The sequence below is a fragment of the Cibotium barometz genome, chromosome 15, assembly GCF_041138505.1.
Source record: "Cibotium barometz isolate CiBa-2024 chromosome 15, ASM4113850v1, whole genome shotgun sequence".
NCBI lineage: Eukaryota > Viridiplantae > Streptophyta > Polypodiopsida > Cyatheales > Cibotiaceae > Cibotium > Cibotium barometz.
The window spans coordinates 21,768,344-21,792,830 of NC_141060.1; the positions used below are offsets into that span (position 1 = coordinate 21,768,344).

The following is a 24,487-nucleotide window of genomic DNA, read 5'->3' on the forward strand; positions in this document are numbered from 1 at the left end:
ATTACCTATGCTACTATCTATTGATTCTCATCAGACTTTACCTAATGATCCTTATTCGTTGTTGCAAGGGGAAAGTGCTCAAGGATTTGATGTACAAACATTAGATCAACTTGATGATGCAGTAAATGTTGAAAGATCACCAATCAATGAATCTAGGCTTAATGCCTAGATGGGTTAGAAGCACCTTACGGGATAGCAAATTGTCTACTTCTTTGTAAAGTAGAACCAGATAGAACCACTTCAGCAAATATAGTTGAGTTTACATTTCTTAGTTCTCTATATGATGTAGATGAACCTGAGTCTTTTGAAGAGGCTCAAGAAGATCCAAATTGGGGTGAAAGCCATGTAGGATGAAATTCATTCCATTCAATAAAATGGTACTTTGAGATCTAGTGGATCTCCCACTTGGCAAGAAAGCTATTCGTACTAAGTGGATTTTCATCAAAGTTAAGAGAAATGTAGATGGATTCATTGGGTAGATTCAAGGCTAGACTTGCAGAAAGGGATTTATTATGATGAAACTTTTGTTCCCACTTCCCTTATGACCACTATCCGATTTATTGTTGCTTTGGCAACTCATCATCATGGATGAAAAGAGCACCAATTGAACATCAAAATAGTGTTCTTGAATGGTGACTTATAGGAAGAAGTTTACGTAACTCAACTAGCTAGTTTTGTCCAAATTGGCCGAGGCGAGAAGGTATGCAAGCTTAATAAAGCTTTATATGGTTTGAAACAAGCTCCCAGAGCTTGGTACCCAAAAAATCAAACCTATTTAATTGGACAGGAATTTCAAAACAATCCTACGAAAAGCACTTTATATGTGAAAAAGGACAAGCAAGATTTATCATTCTCTATTAGATGACATGCTCGTGTGACAAGTACCAACAATGAGGATTTCATTACAACTTTTAAGGTTGACATTGCCTCAAATTTTGAGAATGGTCTTTTACACTACTACTTGGGTATGCAATTTATACAACAAGATGATTGTATGTTCATTAAATAGTCAAAGTACATCAAGGCACTGGTCAAGCGGTTCAATATGGAAAGTCGCAAACCAATCTCTATACCAATGGAACCTGGTGTAAAACTTAGTTTGCAAGATGCCACTGAACCATTCGACATAGGCACTTATGATTAAGTTGTTGGATTGCCTAATTTATTTGTGTAACTCATGACCAGACATCCAATATGGTGTCTCACAATTTTCAAAGTTCATGCCTTGCCCAAGCACTAAGCATTGGCAGGCAATTAAATGTATCTTCAGATCCTTGCAAGGCACTCAAGATCTTAGATTGTTCTATGCTAAGGGGAGTGATATTTAGAACTGCAGGCCTTCAATGATTTTGCCTAGGCATCATGCGCGGCGATTATGATACACGATGGTCTGTCCACATTTGGGAACTACTTTCTTAACAATTCATGCATATCTTGGCTAAGCAAGAAGTAACCAAATGTGGCAACATCATCCTGTGAAGCTAAATACAGAGCATCATTACTATGATAGGTGAATGTGTATGGTTGAGAAGATTGATAGAGGATCTTTGTGACCCTTCAAACACCCCTACTCTTATTCTTACTAACATCCAAAGTACAATGGCAGTTAGAAGGAATCGTGTCTTTCATGCCAGGACTAAGCACATTGAAGTGGATTACCACTATGTCAAAGAGAGGCTCCATGAAAGAGAGATCATTATGATCTATTACAATACACATGATAATGTGGCAGATCTTTTCACTAAATCCTTATCACATGAAAAGTTTGAGGCCTTTCGCAAAGCTTTGGGCCTCTTTCCTTTCAGCGACAAATCTGTAATCTTTGTAAACCTCACATTTGTACTGCAAGGGGGTTTGTTAGATATATGTAGTACCACACTCTGAAGCCATGCACTTATGCCATGGGCACTTTTTTTCCACTGAGTACTTGTAGAGAGCTTCATCTCTGTGCTTTGAGCTTTGCTAATCTCACTCTACATCTCTAGACTGTGTTCTTGTCTTTGAGCAATGTGTGTATGTGAGTCCAACTACATTCTATGAGCTAACAATTATCACTTTATGAGGGAGAAGGTTCTAGCAAGTGATATGGATTTGGTGTATGTTAGCACAGAGGATCAAGCAATTGACATCTTCACAAAGGCATTGGGTATAGAAAAGCTTCGCATGTTTAGGAGCTGTGTGTGTGTGTTTTCTTGCAAGGAGCCAAGCTCATCCTCTCCCCCACCACATTGTTCTCAAATATGGTCCTCTACAAGGCAAAGCCAAGAAGTATAAGATAACATGAAATCCTTATGAACATACAGCAAAAGATGAAGTTTGTGGTCAAGATGATAGATGTGACCCATAGGCCTTACTGTATATTGAGAAAAAACTACGGCATGGTCAAGGCCATAGAGGGAAGAGCCAAGGTGGCATGGTTAAGGCTGCAAAGGGAAGAACCAAGGTAGCATACACGAAGATCCTATACAATAGTCGTAAGGAGAAGATCCATAAGCTATCCAAATCCAACAATAAAACTCAGATTGGAGGGTGTCTCAAAGCCCTGTTTCAAGGAGGAGTAGGGGCAGTAGAGACCAACATGACAATTACAGTGAAGAACAGGAAGAGCTGGAAGTTCCAAGGTAGTGGTCGTACCACTTATGCCCCTTGCTGCTGCTGCTCGAAACATGAAGCATACAGCCAAGTACGTGCATGGAGGTGCAGTAGTACAAAACCTGAAGATGCTGCCTACCATAGCCCGAACACTAGTTCACAAAAAACAATTCACATAGATTGGGCTCAAGGAGCTATAAATTATTTGTAGAAGTCGGAGAAATTAAAACACTACAAACAAATCTCGAAGAGAAGAAAATTGTATATGTCCAACGCAATAAGGCTTGGCATGACATCCAGTGTCAGAAGGAGTACTTGCACCTAGAAGTGGTGAGGCCAATGATGCCAATGCCCCTCACATGGAGATGGGAAGCCGCGCCTAGAAGGAGACGAAGCTAGACAGGGTAGTACAGATGGACATGGAGTACCAGAAACAAGAGAGAAGATCCAAGGAGCTAGAACAACAAATTTATTATGATGATGCCATTCCACCAGAGTTTACAGAACCACATGCCTCTGCTGCTAAGATGGTTGTATATATATCTATCATGTACAAGGCAAAATTGAATTTTCCAAATGCTGAAGTACTTGAAGTGTGGAGCATAGGAGTCCAAAAGAGAAGGTAGGACTTGGACATGCTCCCATCACTAGGCACAGAAGAGACTACAAGCCTAGATACAGCTCACGGACAAAAATTGAATTTGCATCTAAAGGCCGCAATGCACTGATTGACCCAAACGGGAAGGGATGGGACCGGACATAGATGTTTCCATACCAACATTTCGCATCTAGATATTTCTTAGAAGTCTTCAAAATTAAGATAATGGTTCGACTACCATAGTGTCTACTTGGTGTGCGAGATGTTGGCAAGTGAACAACTCCATAGTGTCACAATTGATGATTCCTCTCCTTGCATCCATCCAAGGAATGAAAATTTGCTTTTATTTTCTTCTGTTTACATAGCTATGCATGTTCTTCACTAGATTGTGTTTGTTCACCTCAATGTAACAACCAATTAACGTAACGTTACTGCTTACATGATGCAAGGGTTATGCCAAGTCATGTGCATGTCAAATATTATATCATGCAAAAGTCATACATGTAGTCGAATATTATACAATGCCAAAGTCATATACCATTATGTAATTAGTTTTGTAATATTATGTCATGTCATTTACCAAGGTTGTGGCTGTTGGCACCTATGATGTGTCGTAAGGCACAATTAGCCATATATAATAATTGGTTAGCAGGTACACAATATTCAATCATAAGAAAGTACAATAAGTTGGGCTACAGTACAAAGCCAAAGTCAGGGGTATGATCCCTATTAGTATTGAGAGCACACATGGGGCCCCATACAACGTAGAATCACAAAATCTTGTTTGTTATGGAAAGCTTGCAATTCACTGAGATATCTTAGATCCAACATAATAACGAAAATTCAAAAGTCAAAAAAAAAAACATTGTAGCATGACAACCGCCCTGACGTTTATATGTAAGAATTCAATTTTTTTCACTACAAGGCTTGACAAACTTCTGTATAGTTGTGAGGGAAAATTGTGGCAGCTCTGTCATCATTCAAGAGGCTCCCCCATGGCTGCCTTTCCAAGCTCCCAATGGAGGTTCAGAAGTCGGAAGGCCATGGGAAGACAGACGTGGGGAGCTTGATCAGGTCAGAATTGGGAAATCCAAAGGGCAGCAGATGCAAAATCAAGCTGCCAGAAGGGAAGCGCTGTAGAGAAAAGGATGACGAGAGGAGATTTTATGGGATTTTTTACTTTCTGCTTGCTGGAGGAGAGTTATCAAGAGGCACCAATTATACTTCATTTCCAAAGGGCACGAAAGCAACTTCAATGAAAATATTACAAGGCCAAAAATGGTGTCAATTTTTATCTAGATTGTGCAGCAAAAATCCCTAACTGGAGAAACGGAGAATTGTAGAATAAATTGCCTGCAAAGCTCAATGAAGGTATTACAACGCCAAAAATGATGTCAATTTTTATGTAGTATATGCAGCAAAATCCCTAACTGGAGAAACAGAGAATTATAGAATAAATAGCCACCAAGTTGCAAAAAGCACAGCCTTGGATTGATTTTATGGAGGCCTAGGTACAAGCATGTTCACAACATCAGAACCTTTCTTTAACATGCTTGGAGCTTACTGATACGAACTAATACACCTACAAGCTGTGCCCTGAATACTCAGGCAAATTACTACGTAATGTGGAGCTCTAAGCAGCATATCGCTAGCATGTGTAAATTCCTTCTCAGCCTACTCCAATGACGGGGATGTTTTGACATAGCCATTCACCCCTAGACTCACTCCACGCTTTTCACTACGCCCACGTCAGCTGGTCGCAAGACTCTATCATGCAGCATGTAGCCCACCTGAATGTGCAGGAAGACATTAGATATATTAGAGCAGTATCTATGGATAAGAGTACTTTGTAAACACAGCAGACAAGCATGCCATTTCAACATCCGAAAAGCCTGTTCGCAGACAGCCCTACCTTGACGACGACAGCAACAGTCCCAGATTCTTTACTTGGGTCAGCCACTTCAAACAAAGCAAGGTGTGAATTTGGATCGAATTGCCGACCAACCGGTTCAAACTTTTCAACCCCAAACTTCTTTAGAACCTGGCAGAGTCGAAAGAGAAATTGTTCAGAAAAAATAGTAAAATACAGAGTCTACCCAAGGTGGACAGGAGGGGGGCTTTGGTGGGTTTTGTGTGGAGGGGGGAATGGGGAGTGGGAGTGGGTGTGGGTGTGGGTGTGGGTGCATCAACAAGCTGCCTCCCTCCTTCCCAGCAATCCTCCTCGCCCCCCACTGGTGTAGGCAAAGTAAGAAGAAGTACCTTCATTAGCTCTTTCTCTGTCATCATCACACCTTCTAGTAAACTTTTCAGGAGTTTTCCAGTTTCCGACTGATCAGTCATGAGCCCTTTCCGGATGTGTTCCGGTACAGTCGTTACGGCCCTCCCAAGGTTGTCAGCCACATCAAGTAAACTCTTTGCAAATTCCTGCAATCATTTATTGGCATCAATTGTCATGTATTAATGCCTCATTCAGACAACTGCATATCATCCAGGTATTTACATGGATAGAAGACCTGTATAGCAAATTTTTTGGTGTTGTCAGCCTCCCTTTGTAGCCTCAACCTCACATTCTCCAGATCAGCCCGACTAGTCAATGCCCTTTCTCTCAGTTCAACTAACTGTGCATCTTTCTCAGCTATCAAAGCCTCCACTTTTGCTATTGAGTTTAAGAGAGCCGTTTTATCCTCCTGTTCTGGTTTCACGGGTTGTTCCTTAGTAACCTCTTGAGCACATTCAGCTTTTCCTTCTAAAGTAGGCTCCACCTTCTCCTCTCCTGAAGCACAAGTAGTTTCTTCTACAGAAGAGTCAGAACTGCCATCTTTTTCTGGGATAGGTGATGCCACAGAGGAAAGCCTGAAAGTTTGTGTCCCACACACCTCATACTGCGGATGAGTAAGAGAAGTCCATCCACAGCTGCTGGATAATTTCTGCCACTGCTGTAATGCACAAGAAAACAGAGCTGTTAAAGTCCAGCATAGAAATAGACAGGGGGCATTGATGTAAAGATTTCAAAAGGGAAAAAAATCCAAGCCTTTCACTACATTCTAAAACACAATCAAAGCCTTCACCCATAAATCTACTTCAGCACTAAAACAAAGTCCCGTATGTCATAACTAGACAGTGTGGCACAAAAAGTTTTCATTTCCAGAACAAAAATGGTTTTTCAATGTCACATGCACCCATGCACTAAGGTGGAGTGTGACATACTAGCTCATCATCAGTGCTATACTTGTAAAGAAATAGTACCCTTTTAGAACATTTTGTATGCTGTGACCCTATCATGAGCCCTAGTCCAGGGACATGTCAGGCACGAGCTACGTAGATCATTCCAAGCCATAGGTGTCACAATCTGTCACTTAACCCCCTTGGAGAACAGTCGAGCATTTAAGTCATCCTAGCATTAGCAAGCATTAAAGGCATTTAGGTTAGCACAGATACTAAGGCTTTAGGCCAACCCTTGGGGGCCAGCCTATGAGCACCATGGACCACACCTAAAGGGCTTGTGAGCACCATGGGCCACACCTAAGAGGCATACAAAGGCCTTTGCAGCCAGCCGGCCAACAGTGGCAGTAAGAGACAGCAGACGGCAGGTCATTTCTGGAGTTGGCCAGTAGGTGCATCACACATGAAGCGATGATAAGCATAGATAGCACCGAACTTTAGTAAGTATGATGGACAACGTGATCATTCCGCAGTCACGAACGTCGATTTGTTAAATATTTTCCGTTGGCTAAAGTTTCAGATCCTCAAGGCAATCCATCTAGCAGCTCCACACTTCATTGGGAAAGCCGTTACACCTAGTGGCAGCATTGGTCAGGTCTCCATAAAGATCTAACCACAGGCACGACTCATTACGTATGGGGTACCTTGTGTCTAACCTCAAAGCTAGATTCCTTCAACCCCAGTATTTGGCCAATTTGGAGGATGAGTTCTACAAACTCTCCCACAGTGGATCTCCTGTGCTATCCCATGCTAACCTATTCAAACAAGGCCATAATCATGGCATAGCAGTTGGATAAGTCGGAAGACAAGAAGCTGATACAGTTTCTCAAGGGGTTGGATACAAACATTACGTTTCTTGCACGATAACTTCGAGACACAATCTTATAATCGGGCTTTGACTATGGCTCAAAAACAAGAAATGATACTTGACCAGAACCTCGTCTTCAGTACCTAAAGTGAACAGATATACAGAGACTTACCAAGAGATCTTGGAATCGCTCAAAGACTGGCCGGCTAAAGCACAAGAGGCCCACACTCAACAAGCCAATAAAGATCGAAGGAATGCGAAATTCTCAGAAGGAGATTGGGTTTATCTTCGGAATAAGAAGCAATGGCTAGAATAGGTGAGCAAGCAATGCCCAAAGCTATCTTTCAAAGCTTCGGACCTTTTCCTATCCAAAGAAAGATCAATGAGGTGTCGATGAAGTTGAAGTTACCTCCGAGCTAGACTATGCACGATGTGTTCCATATGTAGGTCCAATCCCTTCAGACATAAAAGACAAAGCGGAACCAAACATTGTTATTGAAACCAGCCTCTGGTAGAAACCAAACTGCGATAGACTAGCAATCACCCAATCCAATTGCAGTCCAGACAATTAATCAAATAAACAGGAGCTAGAGTGCTCCAAAACAAGAAGGATAACGACACATGTTGGTCCCAAAGCTTGGCGCCCCTTTCGGTATTTCTTTATTCAAATTCAATGGAAAGATTTAGATGATTACATGGCCATCCATGGCTCGTATGTCTACAAGTCCAATCTGCCAATCCTCAGGACCTCTTAGCATAGAGGTTACACAGCCTTGTGTCCCAAAAACACCACACTGTTATCTCCTAATCTGCTAAGTCTGTACATCCATGAGGCCTTGAATATGCATCTGACTGAACCATGCACATAGCCATAAACTCAGCCATGAAAACCAGTCCACAAACTCATCCAAAACAGCCCACAATCTTGTCTCGTTTCCACCCTCTGAACTGCCAAACCCTTCCTCTCACAAAAGGCTAGAGAGAACCACTCTAGAACAGTCTTGAGCCAGTGAAAAGAGAGACTCCAAAAGACATCACCTGCAGTCCCACTTGCTCACAAAGAAACAAAGACTTACAGTCTTTATTTCACTTTCCACAAGAGAGAACCAGAGACGAGGAAAAACCCCGAACTGTCTTGAACTTTTGTCCTGTAGCCGGGAGAGAGACAAACATTGAGAGAACCTGCTGTCCAGCCTTGTGTTCCCTTCTCACAATTCACACAACTGACAACCATCTTCTTGCCAAAAGCAGAGGAGAGAGAAAGAGGAGAACCTGTAGGTGCCTGTTTGCTCTGCAGCCAGTAGCCAACCAGCCCTTCAAGAACTAAAGAGACGGAGAGAGAGAGAGAACAAAGTCCTGAATCTCTGTTCTGTACCACAGCCAGCAATCAGCTTGTGTGAACTCCCTCTTGAAATCAGTCCAGTCTGTGCATGAACCTTCTGTACAACAATCAAGCCAAGAAGTGCAGCTTGCTCACAACCTTCATAGCCATATGCGCAACACTGCAGGCGCCTGTACTGTTATTCCCAGCCTTAAACTCTGTGCTGCCCGCCTACAGTCCCTTCCAATAAGCATGCATAGGAGAGACACAGCCCTGCAGCCTGCTATATACGTTTCTTTTTCAGAAATCTCCCACGCCCTGCAGTCAGCCTCACGCTTCTCTTTTTCCAAAAAGCAAGAGAGAGAGATAGAGAGGGAGGCGTGTACTCTAAAAGTAGAGTAGCCCCTTGTCACCAACCTGGACATTTTCCAGTACGAAAGGGGTCTGGTGGACTCCAGGATGTCTAATTTTTAGAGATAAAGTTTATGGAAACTGTCACCATTTGGCCACCCGAATGGTTCACTCTTGCTTTCACACTATGTACATATTGGATTGGTGCACATGGAATGTGCCTATGCATGTGATTGACACGTGTCATGCTGTATAGTTGGATATGATATTCCGCTGGGACTTGACGTTATCATGCCCGGAATATCTGAAGGACTTGGCTTTCCGCTAGGACTTGTGCCTTTGTGTACATGCCCGGAAACGCCTGGAGGATTGGCTTTCCACTGGGTCTGGTATCGCATATACTTGCCTGGAAACGCCTAGTCTTATATGGTTTCATGAACGGAAATTGCTCATGCCAATGCTGCATTGCATAGCATCTTTATGTGCTTGCCTGCAAATGAAATTGCATGCTGTTTTCATGCCTGCATGACCTATGTGTAGTTCCGGGCTAGGGGACGCCCGCCCGTGGACTGTGCGTGTGAAACTATCTGCTGACATGGTTGTGTGGCATGTGAACAGGTGGTAAGTATTACCCAATCAAGGCTCAAATAGCCCTTAGGACTTAGCCAATATTTATAAGTGAGTGCGTTCCCACTTCATTAAAGTTTGGGCACCCAAAAGTCACTTATAAATTATAACCGCTTCCAAGTTCACACTCACTGAAGTCCCGAGGCGGACAAGACTCAATGTCCAAGACCTGATCCCCCCTTTTTTACTCATAAATGGGCATCTCCCCATGTCCCCTCACCTAATTGGACCCCAATTCACTTACTTATTAAGAGAAAATTCGTGTTTTCTCTTCATGAGGATTTTTGGAGGCTGAAAACTCTGTTTTTCCACCATTTTTCTCCATTTCCAAGCTCTCCATAGCCATACCCAACTTGCTAGGGTGTTTTCCAAGCTTCCAAGAGTGTTTCCAAGTGCTAATCACTCTCCTACTCACTCCCAATGACTGAAATTCAGCAAAACAGCTCTCATTTTTGCTGTAATTTCTGGTCTTTTTGCTGAAAACCCTAATTTCAGCCTTCCTTTCTTAAGTTGAACCATAGGGGAAGCTTTCCCAGGGTTCCCTTCATCCTCTTGAAGACTTTCGTCGCGAAGGATTGCGGCAAATCCAAAAAAATCAACACTTCTAAAGCTTCCAACGCGAAGGCTTCCGCTTGCAACAACTTCTATGAAGACTCGTAAGCTAATTGGACAATGTGTTGTCATTACTTATTCAGTAGAAGGACAGGACTCCTTGTTTAGCCGCCCTGTGTAGTATTTCTCGTCCTATGCGCTCTTGAAGATGTTGCTACCTTGCTAGTATCAGAGCATACGGTTCTCTTTCACTTCTATCGTGAGAGACGATCACCGTGAACACTAGCTATCTCTACACTTAGAACATTATGGACAGCCATACAATGAATGTTGGAGATGCTAATACAAGAGGCAAGGACAATGAAATGCATACCTCCAATGCTTTACAGGATGAGCAAACTCATGTGGTGCACAATAGGGAACATGAATATGTGGGACAGCCGTCTCATGGCAAAGAGAAGATGCAAGAAGAAGAGTCCATAGTCTTTGTCATGTGCACAGTGTGTATCTGCCGTGTGCTACACGCATGCAACACTGGTTTCGAGGCTTGGGAAAGTTTGGAACTAGGCAGGCTGATTGACGAGCTGAGTTAGGGAAATACTAATGGGCGGGCACCCAAGTATGGACGGGCGGGCGCCCAAGTGTGGACGCCCCCGATGACCGGCCAAGAGCCTATAAAAGGGTGGCCAAGGTTAGTTATTGGGACATAGAGAGTCTCGCGAGTTTGTGAGAGCTCTATGGTCTTGGAGCCTGGATCTAGTGCAGACGTGCACCTGCTTTATGCAACCCAGGCCGGCAGCAGTCTCGAGGCCCGCGAGGGCAGCTTCGTGACGGTATGGGACGTCGCGAGGAGGAGATTGGTCGGTACGTCATCCTAGTTAGCTCAGCTCGTGGCTCGGTGGGGACAGCCAAGACTGTGGACTTGCCCACGGCTGTCATGGTTGGGTGATGAGTCAGGCCTGCACCCCCTTGCTCGTTTGTTTGTTCGTTTGTTTGCAGGATTCGAGTTTCGAACCAAGATCGATCACGAGGGAATCCGTGGAGATTTGACAGTCTTGAGGGCTGAACTTACTCGTATGCAGGCTCTTCTCCATGCACAACAAGAAGAATTGAATCTCTATCGCCACGAGGATCCATTGGTACATGATCGTTTGAAGGCCAAGAAAGCTGAATCTTATATGAATCATGCAATGGCAATGATTGCTCAAGAGTTGCACATGCAATTGGGGGATGCAGCACGTGCATACTTGGCTCGTACCGAGGATCCCTATGCAGAAAAGGCAACCATCCCACATGTCTTGGAATCCCCACTGGTGCCCGAACAAGAGCCTATGTCTAAGAGGATAAATCTCCATGCTATGGGAGAGGAACAATCAGTGACTTCACGCCATGCAAGAATACCGTATGTAGCCCGTGAAGGATACAATGTTTATGGCAATGGTCAAAATGTATGTCAAATACCATTGCCGGCTGAAAATGTACATGCACAACACATGAAACATGGGCTGCAATTTTCTGTTGGTGCAGGTATTCCGCGTATCTCTCATGCCACTCATGCCTTTGAGTGTGCTCGTGAGGGAGAAGTTATGGCTGAAAATGTATCAATGCATGTTGAGGGGCCAGCCATGCCTCATGCTTACAGGGCATCTATGCCTTATGCATCACCTTTTGGTCCAAAAATGATGCCAGTCACAGGGGCTGTCCCAATGGACAAACATGGGGGAAAACATGTTGAGATGCACACACATGCATCAAAGTCTCGTGACTTCAAAGCCGGAGACAAATCTGTGAAGTTTGACATTGATATTGCTTTCAGTGATGAGGATTTCACTCAGAAATCCATGATCCGGCATGTAAGCATGTTCATGAAAGGCACTGCTGCCCATTGGTGGCTCACGGAGAAGCTCTCACCAAATTCTGTTAGATCATGGGAAGAGTTCATAGCAGCCAGGTACGGGACGGGACGTATAATACGACAAAGTATAATACGCGTATTATACGTCTTTTTCACGGGGCCAAAATAAAAAACGCCGTTTTTTTTAAAATAAAAAACACTAGTTTAATTACATTTGGGAGAGAGAGAGAGAGAGAGAGAGAGAGAGAGAGAGAGAGAGAATGTAAGAGTCAAGACTTAAGACAGAGAGAATCTTCAATCGAGAGAGAGAGAGAGAGAGTTATGTTGCTGCCTTGGGGACCTGAGCAAGGGTGGGGGAGAGGGGGAGCGGCAAGCAGGGGCGAACGAGCAGAGATGAGAGAGAGAGAGAGAGAGAGAGAGAGAGAGTACAAGGGAGGCGACCAGCACAGCGAGGAAGCGAACGAAGGGAGAGAGGGGGAGCGGCGAGCAGGGGCGCAGAGATGAGAGAGAGAGTACCGTACCGTGTGAGGTTGGAACTTGGGCGTCAGGTTCGGGAAGCAGCAGAGCGCACGCGGATCCCAAAAAAGCCGAGGCATAACGTTAAACGTTAGCCTGGCAAATTTTTTAATAAAAAAAAACCTCACGTTTTTTTTCAAAAGGACGTTTTTTATCCAAAAAAACGTCCCGTCGAGTATTTTTTATAAAAAACGCGTTTTATAGCTGCTATGGAAGAGTTCAAGGAGAGGTTCTATGCTCAATTCTTGCCTCCCAATGCATTGAATGAGATAACAATGAAGTGGGATTGAGTAAAGCAAAATGAGGGGAAATCGGTAAATGCATATGTACAAAAGTTTTGGAAAGTGCTCTTGGAGGTGTCTCCATTTATGCATGTCACCGAGGCGGAAAGGAAGAGAAGGTTTCAATCGGGATTGCAACCCGTGTACAAAGCGGGATTACAAATGTATCCTGGTCATACCTTACACCAATTAATCGCAACCGCCACCGCCACCGAGCAATTGGAACTCAAATTGAGTCGATCCAATAAGGCTAAACCCTCATTTCAAGGCAAAGAGAGGGCTGTCCATACCTGCAAAATGATGGACAGCCACCTAAAAGGGACCAAAACCAAGCCAAATCAGGTCCAAAAGCTGAAAATAAGTTTTTTAAAAAGCACCCTTATAAGCCAGCAAACTTTGGTCTTAGTGCTGAGAAGAAGGAGCAATATATGCGTGAAGGCAAATGCTTTACTTGTGGCAGCACTGAGCACATGGCAAGAGCATGCCCAAATAAGAAGAACAAAGCTGAAAATGCTAATGTACCGAAGCCTAATGTGCATATGGTTCCGGATGTGCATGGCAACACTTCACATGATAGCAAAGATAGGGTTGTATGCAAAGCTTGGAGACAACTCAAGAATTAGCCCGCTTTGTTTATGTTTGATGATTGTGCAACGGAGAATTTCATATCCACTCAGATGGCAGCTGCTTTGGGTATTGAAGTGGAGGACATGGGTCCTCAAATTGAAGCAGGGGCTGCCTTTGTAGGTAGAGAAGTGCAGGTCATGCCTATTTTTGGCAAGTTGCGCATACACATTCAAGGCTATGTGGATCATGAGGATTTTCTTGTGGCGCCTTTGAATGGCTGTGATGTATTGCTTGGAAAACCTTGGCATACACATATTGGTCTGTGCAAGGCGTATAAGACTAACAAGATCACCTTCATGCATAAAGGCCAAGAACATGTAATTGATGCTGGTGAAGAGGGTGATACCATTCCCCTTGTATCTCATGTAAAAATTAAGAAAGTAATGAAAAAGAGTATTTTTACGTACTTGATTTTTGTACGAGATCCTGTTGAGGAAAATGATGTACATGTAAACACTCTTTGTAATGATAGGCTGAAATTTTTGCAAGAGCACAATGATTGTTTTGCTGATGAGTTACCAAATGAGTTACCACCTATACGACCGGAAGATCATCGCATTGATCTTGTGCCGGGTAGCTCACCACCTAATAGGCCAGCCTATCGTGTAAGTGCATCCCAAAAAGAGGAGATCATGAAGCAAGTAAATGAGTTTCTTGAGAAGGGTTTGGTTCAGCCAAGCTCTTCCCCATATTGTTCACCCGTCCTCTTAGTTCAAAAGAAGGATGGATCCTTTCGTATGTGTGTGGATTATAGAGCTTTGAATAAGCTTACCATCAAGAATCGGTTTCCGATTCCACGCATAGACGACATCCTTGACGAGTTGGATGGATCGGCATGCTTTGGCCAACTTGATCTCAAGAGTGGATATCGTCAAGAAAGGAAGGCTGAAATTAGGGTTTTCAGCAAAAAGACCAGAAATTACAGCAAAAATGAGAGCTGTTTTGCTGAATTTCAGTCATTGGGAGTGAGTAGGAGAGTGATTAGCACTTGGAAACACTCTTGGAAGCTTGGAAAACACCCTAGCAAGTTGGGTATGGCTATGGAGAGCTTGGAAATGGAGAAAAATGGTGGAAAAACAGAGTTTTCAGCCTCCAAAAATCCTCATGAAGAGAAAACACGAATTTTCTCTTAATAAGTAAGTGAATTGGGGTCCAATTAGGTGAGGGGACATGAGGAGATGCCCATTTATGAGTAAAAAAGGGAGGATCAAGTCCTGGACATTGAGTCTTGTCCGCCTCGGGACTTCAGTGAGTGTGAACTTGGAAGCGGTTATAATTTATAAGTGACTTTTGGGCGCCCAAACTTTAATGAAGTGGAAACGCACTCACTTATAAATATTGGCCAAGTCCTAAGGGCTATTTGAGCCTAGATTGGGTAATACTTACCACCTGTTCACATGCCACACAACCATGTCAGCAGACAGTTTCACACGCACGGTTCACGGGCGGGCGTCCCCTAGCCCAAAACTACACATAGGTCATGCAGGCATGAAAACAGCATGCAATTTCATTTGCAGGCAAGCACATAAAGATGCTATGCAATGCAGCATTGGCATGAGCAATTTCCGTTCATGAAACCATATAAGACCAGGCGTTTCCAAGCAAATATATGCGATACCAGACCTAGTGGAAAGCCAATCCTCCAGGCGGTTCCGGGCATGTACACAAAGGCACAGGTCCCAGTGGAAAGCCAAGTCCTCCAGATATTCCGGGCATGATAACGTCAAGTCCCAGCGGAATATCATATCCAACTATACAGCATGACAAGTGTCAATCACATGCATAGGCACATTCCATGGGCACCAATCCAATATGTACATAGTGTGAAAGCAAGAGTGAACCATTCGGGTGGCCAAATGGTGACATCCCCCCCCCTCGCTTAATATGCCCAAGATAATGTATCTCTCACAAGAAGAACTCACTCTTCTTTGCATTTATGAAGAGTTTATGTTGATGGAGCTCTTCAAAAACAATAGCCAAATGAGCTTTATGCTCTTCTTCGGTCTTCGAGAAGACTAGGATGTCATCAAAGAAGACACCTCTAAATTTCCTGTACCCACAGAATATGCGATCCATCATTCTATTGAATGTAGCCGGGGCATTTGTAAGACCAAAAGGCATAACAAGATACTCATAAAGCCCAAATGCTGTCCTGAAAGCAGTTTTGTGTACATCCTCAGGCACTACACGCACTTAAGTTGAACCATAGGGGAAGCTTTCCCAGGGTTCCCTTCATCCTCTTGAAGACTTTCGTCGCGAAGGATTGCGGCAAATCGAAGATATCAACACTTCTAAAGCTTCCAATGCGAAGGCTTCCGCTTGCAACAACTTCTATGAAGACTGGTAAGCTAATTGGACAATGTGTTGTCATTACTTATTCAATAGAAGGGCAGGACTCCTTGTTTAGCCGCCCTGTGTAGTATTTCTCTTGTCCTATGCGCTCTTGAAGATGTTGCTACCTTGCTTGGTAGAACATAGAGCCAATGGTAGAGAATATGGGCACTGAAGTCGGGCCGAGCATCAAGGCAGCTCCTTGGTGATCTACATCGACATACCATTGTTTTCTAAATGTTGAATTTCATATGCATTGGCATGGAGGATTTGGCAATGGATACCCGTGAAGCTATGTATTGAATTTCTCCAATAGTAATACAATTTACTCAAGGGAGGGGTCGGCCGTTCCGGCTCATTGTGTGTCTCTTGTCAATTCAGCAATTTACTTCTTGTATTTGAGCAAGTGTCCTTCAAATCTTAGTGTATTTAAGTGTATTGATTAGCATTGTGTTCAACCAAGTCATAGAAACACCCATCTCTTAGATTGGGACATGTGGCAAGAAAGTGGACCAAAGTGAGACAAGTGGCCTCACACTTGTCACTTCAGCTTTTGTGTGGCTCTCCACTTGTCATTGTAGCCTTCTCTTGCCATTTTAGCTCATGGGAGGCCCAAATCTATAAATTGGAGCCCTCTCTCTTCATTAATGGAGGCTCTCTTGCTCCACACTAGCCTCTACCACCGTTACAAGCTGCCCTAATGATGGCTACTCTCTTTCTCTCTTTTGAAGGCTGCCCATGAAAAATACCGGCTGTTGGGGACTGTTTTGGAGGATTCCATCGCGAAGAAATACTAAAGGCAAGGGTATTTAATCATTTATTATGATTTCTAGCCATTGTACTTGTTGTACCGGCCCTTGTACCTGTTGTACCAGCATTTGTACTTGATGTACCTGCTGTACCAACCACCATACCGACTGTACCATCCACTCTACTTGCTGTACCAACCACTGTACCTGCTATACCAACCATTGTACCTACTGTACCGGCTGAATGGAGAGTTGTACTTGCTGTACCAGCTCTATTGCATGAAGATCCGTGGTTTTTGGGGAAGAATCAGTACCCACACGGAGGTATATGGATTATATTGTTGGCTCGGCATTTCTACAGCCTGTGTTCCGACTTGGTAGCCTCGTGTTGGGCTATGTTATGGCATTTGTATAGGGATAATCCGGCATCTCCCGTGGGGAGAGTAAGGCCCTCAAAGCTTGTACATGATATTATTCTCCTTGGGTAATAAAATACTCCAAGGGGGGGTCGGCCCATTCCGGCCTCTATGTGGTGTCACATGTGCAAGATCCATTTTCAGCATTTGTGGATGTTTTGTCTAGCTTTTATGTTTTATGCAAAGTGATAATGGATGTGTTAAGGCTATGGCCATGTTTAAGTGTTTTAATATGCATTGATGGTATCAACAAGTGTGTCAAAGGCCCTAGTCCCCCGGGCACCCGCCGCGAGTTACACCCCCTCTCCCCATAAAAATCCTAAGGCCCATAAAGTTTATTAAAACTTTCCTAGGGGCCACCCAAGGTTATAAACCTTAAAATACTTTAATCCCTTGGTCCCCCTTCACACTTGGGGATGTCCACAAGTTCACTTTTTGTCCGGGCAAAAAAGTATGAATCGTGAAATTTTTATCTTGCTCACCGACCACCATGCTCACACTTATGCTGCACCCATTTTCAAGGGGTCATGACATATCTCCTATAAGCTTCATCCATGTTCTCCACATACTGGTCAGCCTCAAAGATCTTATACTTTGTGTGCAAAATGGATGGTACCTTCTTCCCTCCTTCCACAATCTCAAAAGGCGCCTTGCCCGTCGAGGTTTGGATGGTGTTGTTATGAGCGAACTCCACCAAAGGAAGATGCTTTTCCCATTGCTGCTTGTGCTCTGACACATAACACTTGAGAAGTTTTAACACTGTGGAATTAGCCTCTTCTGACTGCCCATCTATCTGTGGATGAAATGATGATGAAAACTTCAAAGTTGTACCCAGGTTGTCAAACAACCCTCTCCAAAATAAACTCGTCATCCATGGATCACAGTCACTAATGATAGACGAAGGCATGCCATGATACTTGAAGATGTTCGCCATGAACAACTTCACCATGTGATCAACTTTGATCTTCTTACGCACGGGAATGAAATGAGCCTGCTTACTGAACCTGCATATGATAGTCCAAATGCCATCATTCCCAGTTTGTGTCCTCGGAAGATCAAATATAAAATCCATGGCAATGCTCTCCCATGGTCTATTTGGAATAGGTAAAGATGTTACGACCCTGTGTTTTTCCCTCTGGACAACAAGCAGGTGGGCACGGGCACGGGACGCACAGTGTGGATAGGCATCAGTTGAATGTGAAAAGGAAACTCATAAGTGTGGCCAACCCAAGTGTGAAAGGAGACAAAAGGGATTTTGAGGTTATAAGGTTTTTAAAACCTTTGATAACAAAAATAATATTATTATTTGAAGGCATGCGTTTTTGCTATTGCTTTTAGTTTTTGGAGAAAAAGCAGGTGGAGGCGCCTCTTTATAAAGGAAAGGGGGGCGGATTCCGAAGCATGGAGTCGTGTGGCGCTTCTCCTTGGACATGGTTTCCTCCCACGCATGTGTGGGAGCAATTTTGTGTGGGTGTGCGCTTGTAGGTGCGTGCGCACGTGGGCATGTTGTCGCCTGCTATTCTATGGCCATGTTTGTTGGGGTAAAGGCGTTATGCCCACCCTTATAGTGTGTACAAGCCCATAAGTTATAGTACATAGTACACTTAGTACTTTTAATGTACTAAGTGCACTATGTGTACTAGTGCAATATACATGTGTGATAGGGGAGTCACACACTCATGCTTTTCATGAGTTGACTTATCCCCACAACTCTCTCTCTCTCTCTCTCCCTTGCTTCTCTGTGTATGTCTCCCATGAATGAACTCTAAACCCTAATTACAGGTTTCTCCCCATCAACTGGTATCAGAGCAAGGTCGCCTTCTGAATCTTTCTTGGAGCTGGTCGCCTGCTGAATCTCTGACAGAACTGCCTGTATTTTTCTTGATCTCTGCCCAGCCAGTAAGCGTGGGCTGACTCAACTGCTGCCCAGCCATCAGCGTGGGCTGCCCCAGCTGCCCAGCAGCCAAGCGAGGACTGCCCAGCAGCCAGGCGGGCTGCCCAGCAGCCACGAGCACAGGCACTACTAGGCGAAGGCAGCATAGCGAGGAGGCCAGCAGCGAACACAAGCAATTCGTAATCATTGGCGCCAAGCGTTGAGCGAAGGCGAGAAGCGTTGGGCGAAGGTGACGTGACGGCGTAGAGCTACCGGTCGGAGGCACTGTCAGTGAGCGAACCTGGCAAAGGAAGCGAAGCGCTCTTGACAACCCGTCGACTGCAGGCGTGGAGAGCTGGTCGTGGAGGTCAGCCAGGTGTGCAGCCACGCTGCCCAGCAGCTGGCGTCGAATCGCTACTGCCCAGCAGTACTTCCACGCTGCCCAACCAGAGTAACATTTTCAGCGCAGCAGCAACCTCAGCAGCAGCCAGCGCCCAGCATTAGCCGTACCTGCACAAACGCATGATCTTGATTGGAGCAGCCATCAAATCTGCAGCAAAAGTGCCCCCCTTCTCACCTGCACAAAACAGAAGCAGATTCCTGCAACAAAAATTCAGCCTGCAAATTGGATTAAATCAAAGGTATTTTGCTTCAATTTTGGATTTTCCTTGTCAAATCAAACAATTGAGCAGGTACAGGTGCCCAATTGCTCAATTTTGAGCAAAATTGGCAAAATTGGGTGACATTGGTCACAATCAGGATCAATTTGCAGGAAATTGGTCAAATCAGGATCAATTTGCAGGAAATTGGATGTCGAAATTTGGGGCTTTTGATGTAATTGTGCAATTAAGCACTCATACATGCTGTATGATGTGAAAAATCGCACATTTGGGCAAAATCGCAGCAAATTGCAGTGCAAATCAAGGGGCTTTTGTGCCGATTGAGTTGATTTGCATGCAGGCAATCGCATTTGATGCTGTGGATAATGTGCTGATGTCTTACAAGCACTCAATGTGCCTGTAAATCAAGGGGCTTTCATGTATTTGATGTATATGTGGCCAGGGGGAAGCATCGTGAACACTCTGGATGCCTTCAAGTGCGTCAATGTACCATGTATGATCAGGAATTGATCTCAAATCAAGGGGCTTTTCAAGTTTGTATGCTTGTTGAGCTTGGCAAAGCAGCAGGCAAAGAATTTATGCCTTGAATCCTCAAAAATCAGCTTGCAGTCAAGGGGCTTTTGCCCAATTTCTGTTCGGGACTGTTGTATGCAGTATACAGGACTGTAAAAGTCTGATTTTCACTCATTTGGACAGCCAGGAGAGCATTTATTGCTACTGTACCTGCTGGTACAGATTTGGTACAGATTTGTACATGTTTTGGCATGGCTGTACACTGTTTTGAGTGATCAAAAGGTTCAAATTCAGCTGCTGAAATTGCCGGTACAGGTTTGGTACATCATTGGTGAGCGCTTAGTACTGCTGTACAGTACTTTGGAAGGGCAAAAGAGCACATTTAAGGTGCTGTCCAAAATCTGCAGCAACCAGATTTTGGTGTTTTCATCACAAAAAGTGGGAGAAAAGTTGCATTCTTGCTTCCGCAGTGGGAGATAAAGCTTGGGAGAACATTTGTGAGCACTTTGTGTGCTTTGGGTGCAGTGTTTGCACATCTTTTGGGTGCAGTGTTTGCGCATTTGCAGGGAGTCAGGCATTACAGGTTGCATTTTGCTATGGCAACCACAGGTGAGAGCTCTTCATTGCTTCACATCAAGAAGCTTGAAGGCTCGCATAATTATGATATTTGGCAAACCCAGTGCTACAATGTGTTGCTTCAGAAAAAGCAACATAAGCCTATCAAAGAAAGGGGTGTGATGCCCGCTTCTCTTACGGCTGAAGAGTGGGAAGATATGGATGAGCTGGCAAGATCTACTATCATGTTGTCTGTGTCAGACTCATTACTTTTCAGCATTCGTGAAGAGAAGACAGCTTGGGGAATGTGGCAGAGATTGCAGGACTTGTATGCCCAACAAAGTGCCTCAAGCAAAGTGTATTGGTTGAAGAAACTCATAGGCCTTCAGATGAAGGAAGGGGCTTCTATGACAGCCCATTTAAATGAGTTTAATGGTATTGTCAGCCAGGTCATCAATCAAAAGTTGGCAATGGACGATGAGTTCAAAGCCACTTTTTTGTTATGCACTTTGCCAGAGAGTTGGGACACATTCAGGACAGCCACTAGCAATTCGCATGCTATGCTGTCATATGCAGATGTTGAGGGTGCTCTTCTTCAAGAAGAGATGAACAGGAAGAACAACTCTGTTGGAAAGTCCAATGCAATGAATGCACGTGGGAGATCCCAGCAAAGGGGTAAAAGCCAAGAAAGGGGAAGGAGCAAGTCTCGCTCCAAAAAGGATTTGGAATGCCATTATTGTGGCAAGAAGGGACACATTAAAAAGCAATGCTACAAATGGAAAAATGATCAAAAGGAAAAGGGAAAAGGCAAAGACAAAGAGAAGGATGAAGCCAAAGATGTAAAGCCAAAGGGCAAAAGTGGAGTCAAGATCGAAGAAATCAATGTGTCACATGCAGGTGGCAGTGAGGATGAGGTCCTATTTACTTCTTCACTTGATGCCCATTCACTTCTTACAGGTGGTCATGGTATGCACTCATGGATCATTGATTCAGGTGCCTCCTTTCATGTCACAGGTTGCAGAGACTTGTTTGTCAGGTATACTGCTGGCAATGAAGGAGTTGTTTATTTGGGTGATAACCATGCATGCAAAATTCTTGGCAGAGGTGATGTGAGGCTTGTATTTTCAGATGGCTCACAGCTTATGCTCCATGATGTCAGGCATGTGCCTGAGATCAAGAAGAATCTGCTTTCTACTGGACAGCTTGATGATGCTGATTATGTTACCACATTTGGTAGTGGAAAGTGGAAGATTAGTAAGGGCTCACTGGTTGTTGCCAGAGGCTCTAAGGTGGACACTCTTTACTTTATGCATGCAGGTGTTTGTCACCATGCTAATGTAAATGCAACCGAGCTGCCGGAAATTTCTATGTGGCATAGCCGGTTGGGACACATGAGTGTCAAGGGAATGGAGCAATTGTCTCGTTTGGGTTACTTGCCTTCTCTAAAGTTTTCAAGTTTTCAGTTTTGTGAGCATTGTATATATGGTAGGCAACTACAGTGCCCCCACAAGAAAGCTCTTGGACAGAAAGATGCTCAGTTAGAGCTTGTGCATACAGATGTATGTGAGATGCCTCAGCTTTCTTTGGGAGGGGCAAAACACTTTGTGTCTTTTATTGATGATGCCACACGCAAGGTGTGGGTCTATCCTCTTCGCTTGAAGAGTGATACATTCTCAGTGTTTCAGAAGTTTGTTGCTCTTGTTGAGAATCAAACTGGCAAAACACTGAAGGCTTTGCGTTCCGACAATGGTGGAGAGTATACGTCCAAACAGTTTCAGGACTTTTGTGATGCTAAAGGCATCAAGAGGGAGCTCTCTACTCCTTATGATCCTCCACAAAACGGGACAGCAGAGAGGATGAACAGGACCATACAGGAGAAGGTCCGTTCTATGTTGTCACATGCTGCATTACCTCATGGTTTTTGGGCTGAAGCTGTTATGACAGCCGTTCACCTTATAAACAGGTCACCTAACACGAGGCTTGGTGGGAAAGTGCCAGAAGAAGTATGGACAGGGAAGCCTCCGTCATACAAGCACTTGAGAGTGTTTGGTTGCGTTGCGTACGTGCACATACGCAGGGAAATGCGCACCAAACTTGATCCTAAGTCTCACAAATGCATATTCCTAGGATATGGTGACAGAGGTGAAATGGGGTATAGACTTTGGGATCCCATGAATAGAAAGATCATACGCAGCAATGATGTCATTTTTGATGAAACATGCATGTATAAGGAGCCTGCAAGGCAACAGGAGCCTGGCAGAGTCATCTTTGATGATGATGGACATCATGGACAACAACAAAGGGCTGTAAATCAGCCATTACAGCAGGAAAACCAGCCCTTAAATGGTGCTGAAAATGGTCCAAATGGACAGCCAGACATGGCAGAAGATATCCCTATGGATATACCACAGTTGGAGGAGATACCGGGCATGATATTTCAGCCTTATGGCATGGAACAGGAGCCACCAATGGGTGATATGCAGGCTGGACAGCAACCTGCAAATGATGGTCATTGGGTACGGAGGTCCACTAGACCCTCCAGAGCCCCTGACAGGTTTGTTCCAGGGGTTGACTATTTGATGCTTACTGACTGTGGGGAGCCCTCATGTTACAAGGAGGCTTTACAGAGGGCAGACAAAGCTCTATGGGAGCGTGCCATGAAGTCAGAGATGGATTCTCTGCATAAAAATGAAACATGGAAGTTGGTGCCTTTGCCTGCAGGCAAGAAGGTTTTGCCATGCAAGTGGGTATACAGGCTCAAAGTTGCATCAGATGCTAAGCCAAGATACAAAGCCAGGTTAGTGGCTAAGGGCTTCAAGCAGGAATATGGTGTGGACTTTGATGAGATCTTCTCTCCAGTGGTCAAAATGACCACACTTAGAGCTGTGTTGGCTTTGGTTGCGCATGATGATCTGGACTTGATTCAGATGGATGTGAAGACTGCTTTTCTTCACGGTGATCTCCATGAGGAGATATATATGCAGCAGCCAGAGGGTTATGCAGTGAGTGGAAAGGAGAAGCTTGTATGCAAGCTGAAAAAGAGTCTTTATGGGCTCAAACAGGCACCAAGAGAATGGTATCATAAATTTGATACATTCATGAAATCTCAGAAATTCAGGAGAAGTGACATAGATCACTGCTTGTACACCAAGAAAGCCTTGGATGGCAGTCTATTGATTCTCATTTTGTATGTTGATGATATGTTGATTGCCGGGAAATCTCGTAAAGAGATGGATGCTTTGAAGCAGAGGCTGCATCAAACCTTTGATATGAAGGATTTGGGTGATGCTAATCACATCTTGGGTATGCGGATACTTCGGGACAGAAATCAGCATGTGTTGTATTTGTCTCAGAAGGAATACATTGGCAAAGTCTTGCAGAGGTTCAATATGGACGGGGGGAAGAAAGCTAGTACTCCTTTGCCTCCATATGTGAAACTCAGTGCTATGGACAGCCCACAGTCAGATAGAGACAGGGCTGATATGGCCAAGATTCCGTATGCTTCAGCTTGTGGCAGTCTCATGTATGCCATGGTTGCTACTAGGCCGGACATTGCATTTGCAGTGGGAGTGGTTTCTAGATACATGGCCAACCCTGGCAAAAGCATTGGGAAGCAGTGAAAGGTGTCATGAGATACCTGAAGGGCACACAGGATTTGTGCATTTGCTTTGGCAAACAGGATGCATTAGTGCATGGTTACACGGATTCGGATTATGCCGGTCATCCAGATAACCGGAAGTCTACTACCGGTTATGTATTTACATTCACAGGAGGTGCTGTGTCATGGATATCCAGGATGCAGAAGTGCACTGCCTTATCTACTACAGAGGCCGAGTATATTGCAGCCACAGAGGCTTGCAAGGAGGCATTATGGCTATCTCGGTTAGTGGTTGATTTGGGCTATACAGGGGATATTCCATTGTTGCATTGTGACAGTCAGAGTGCCATTCAGTTGGCAAAGAACCCTGTTTTTCATGCAAAGACGAAGCATGTGGATGTGAAGTATCACTTCATCAGAGAGGTGATAGAGAACAAGCAAATTCAGCTTGTTAAAATTCATACGGATGACAACCCGGCTGA

The 24,487-nt window shown here is 44.2% G+C and overlaps 1 protein-coding gene across 2 annotated transcripts in view; it reads right to left on the reverse strand.

Annotated features, from left to right (window-relative positions):
* Nucleotides 1-4,517: 4,517 nt before the first annotated feature.
* The window catches only part of LOC147631062 (uncharacterized), a 31,178-nt gene continuing 11,208 nt past the window's right edge, over nucleotides 4,518-24,487 (reverse strand). Inside the window, exons 2-5 of one of the 2 annotated variants that reach the window (XM_086809378.1) lie at nucleotides 5,704-6,123; nucleotides 5,450-5,614; nucleotides 5,103-5,231; nucleotides 4,518-4,980 (exon numbers count right to left, since the gene is read on the reverse strand). In XM_086809378.1, coding sequence (XP_086665504.1) covers nucleotides 4,912-4,980; nucleotides 5,103-5,231; nucleotides 5,450-5,614; nucleotides 5,704-6,123 — 783 coding nt within the window. In that variant the 3' untranslated portion in view covers nucleotides 4,518-4,911. Of the gene's footprint in view, nucleotides 4,981-5,102; nucleotides 5,232-5,449; nucleotides 5,615-5,703; nucleotides 6,127-24,487 lie in introns of both variants that reach the window. The other variant, XM_086809377.1, reaches the window with a different exon arrangement.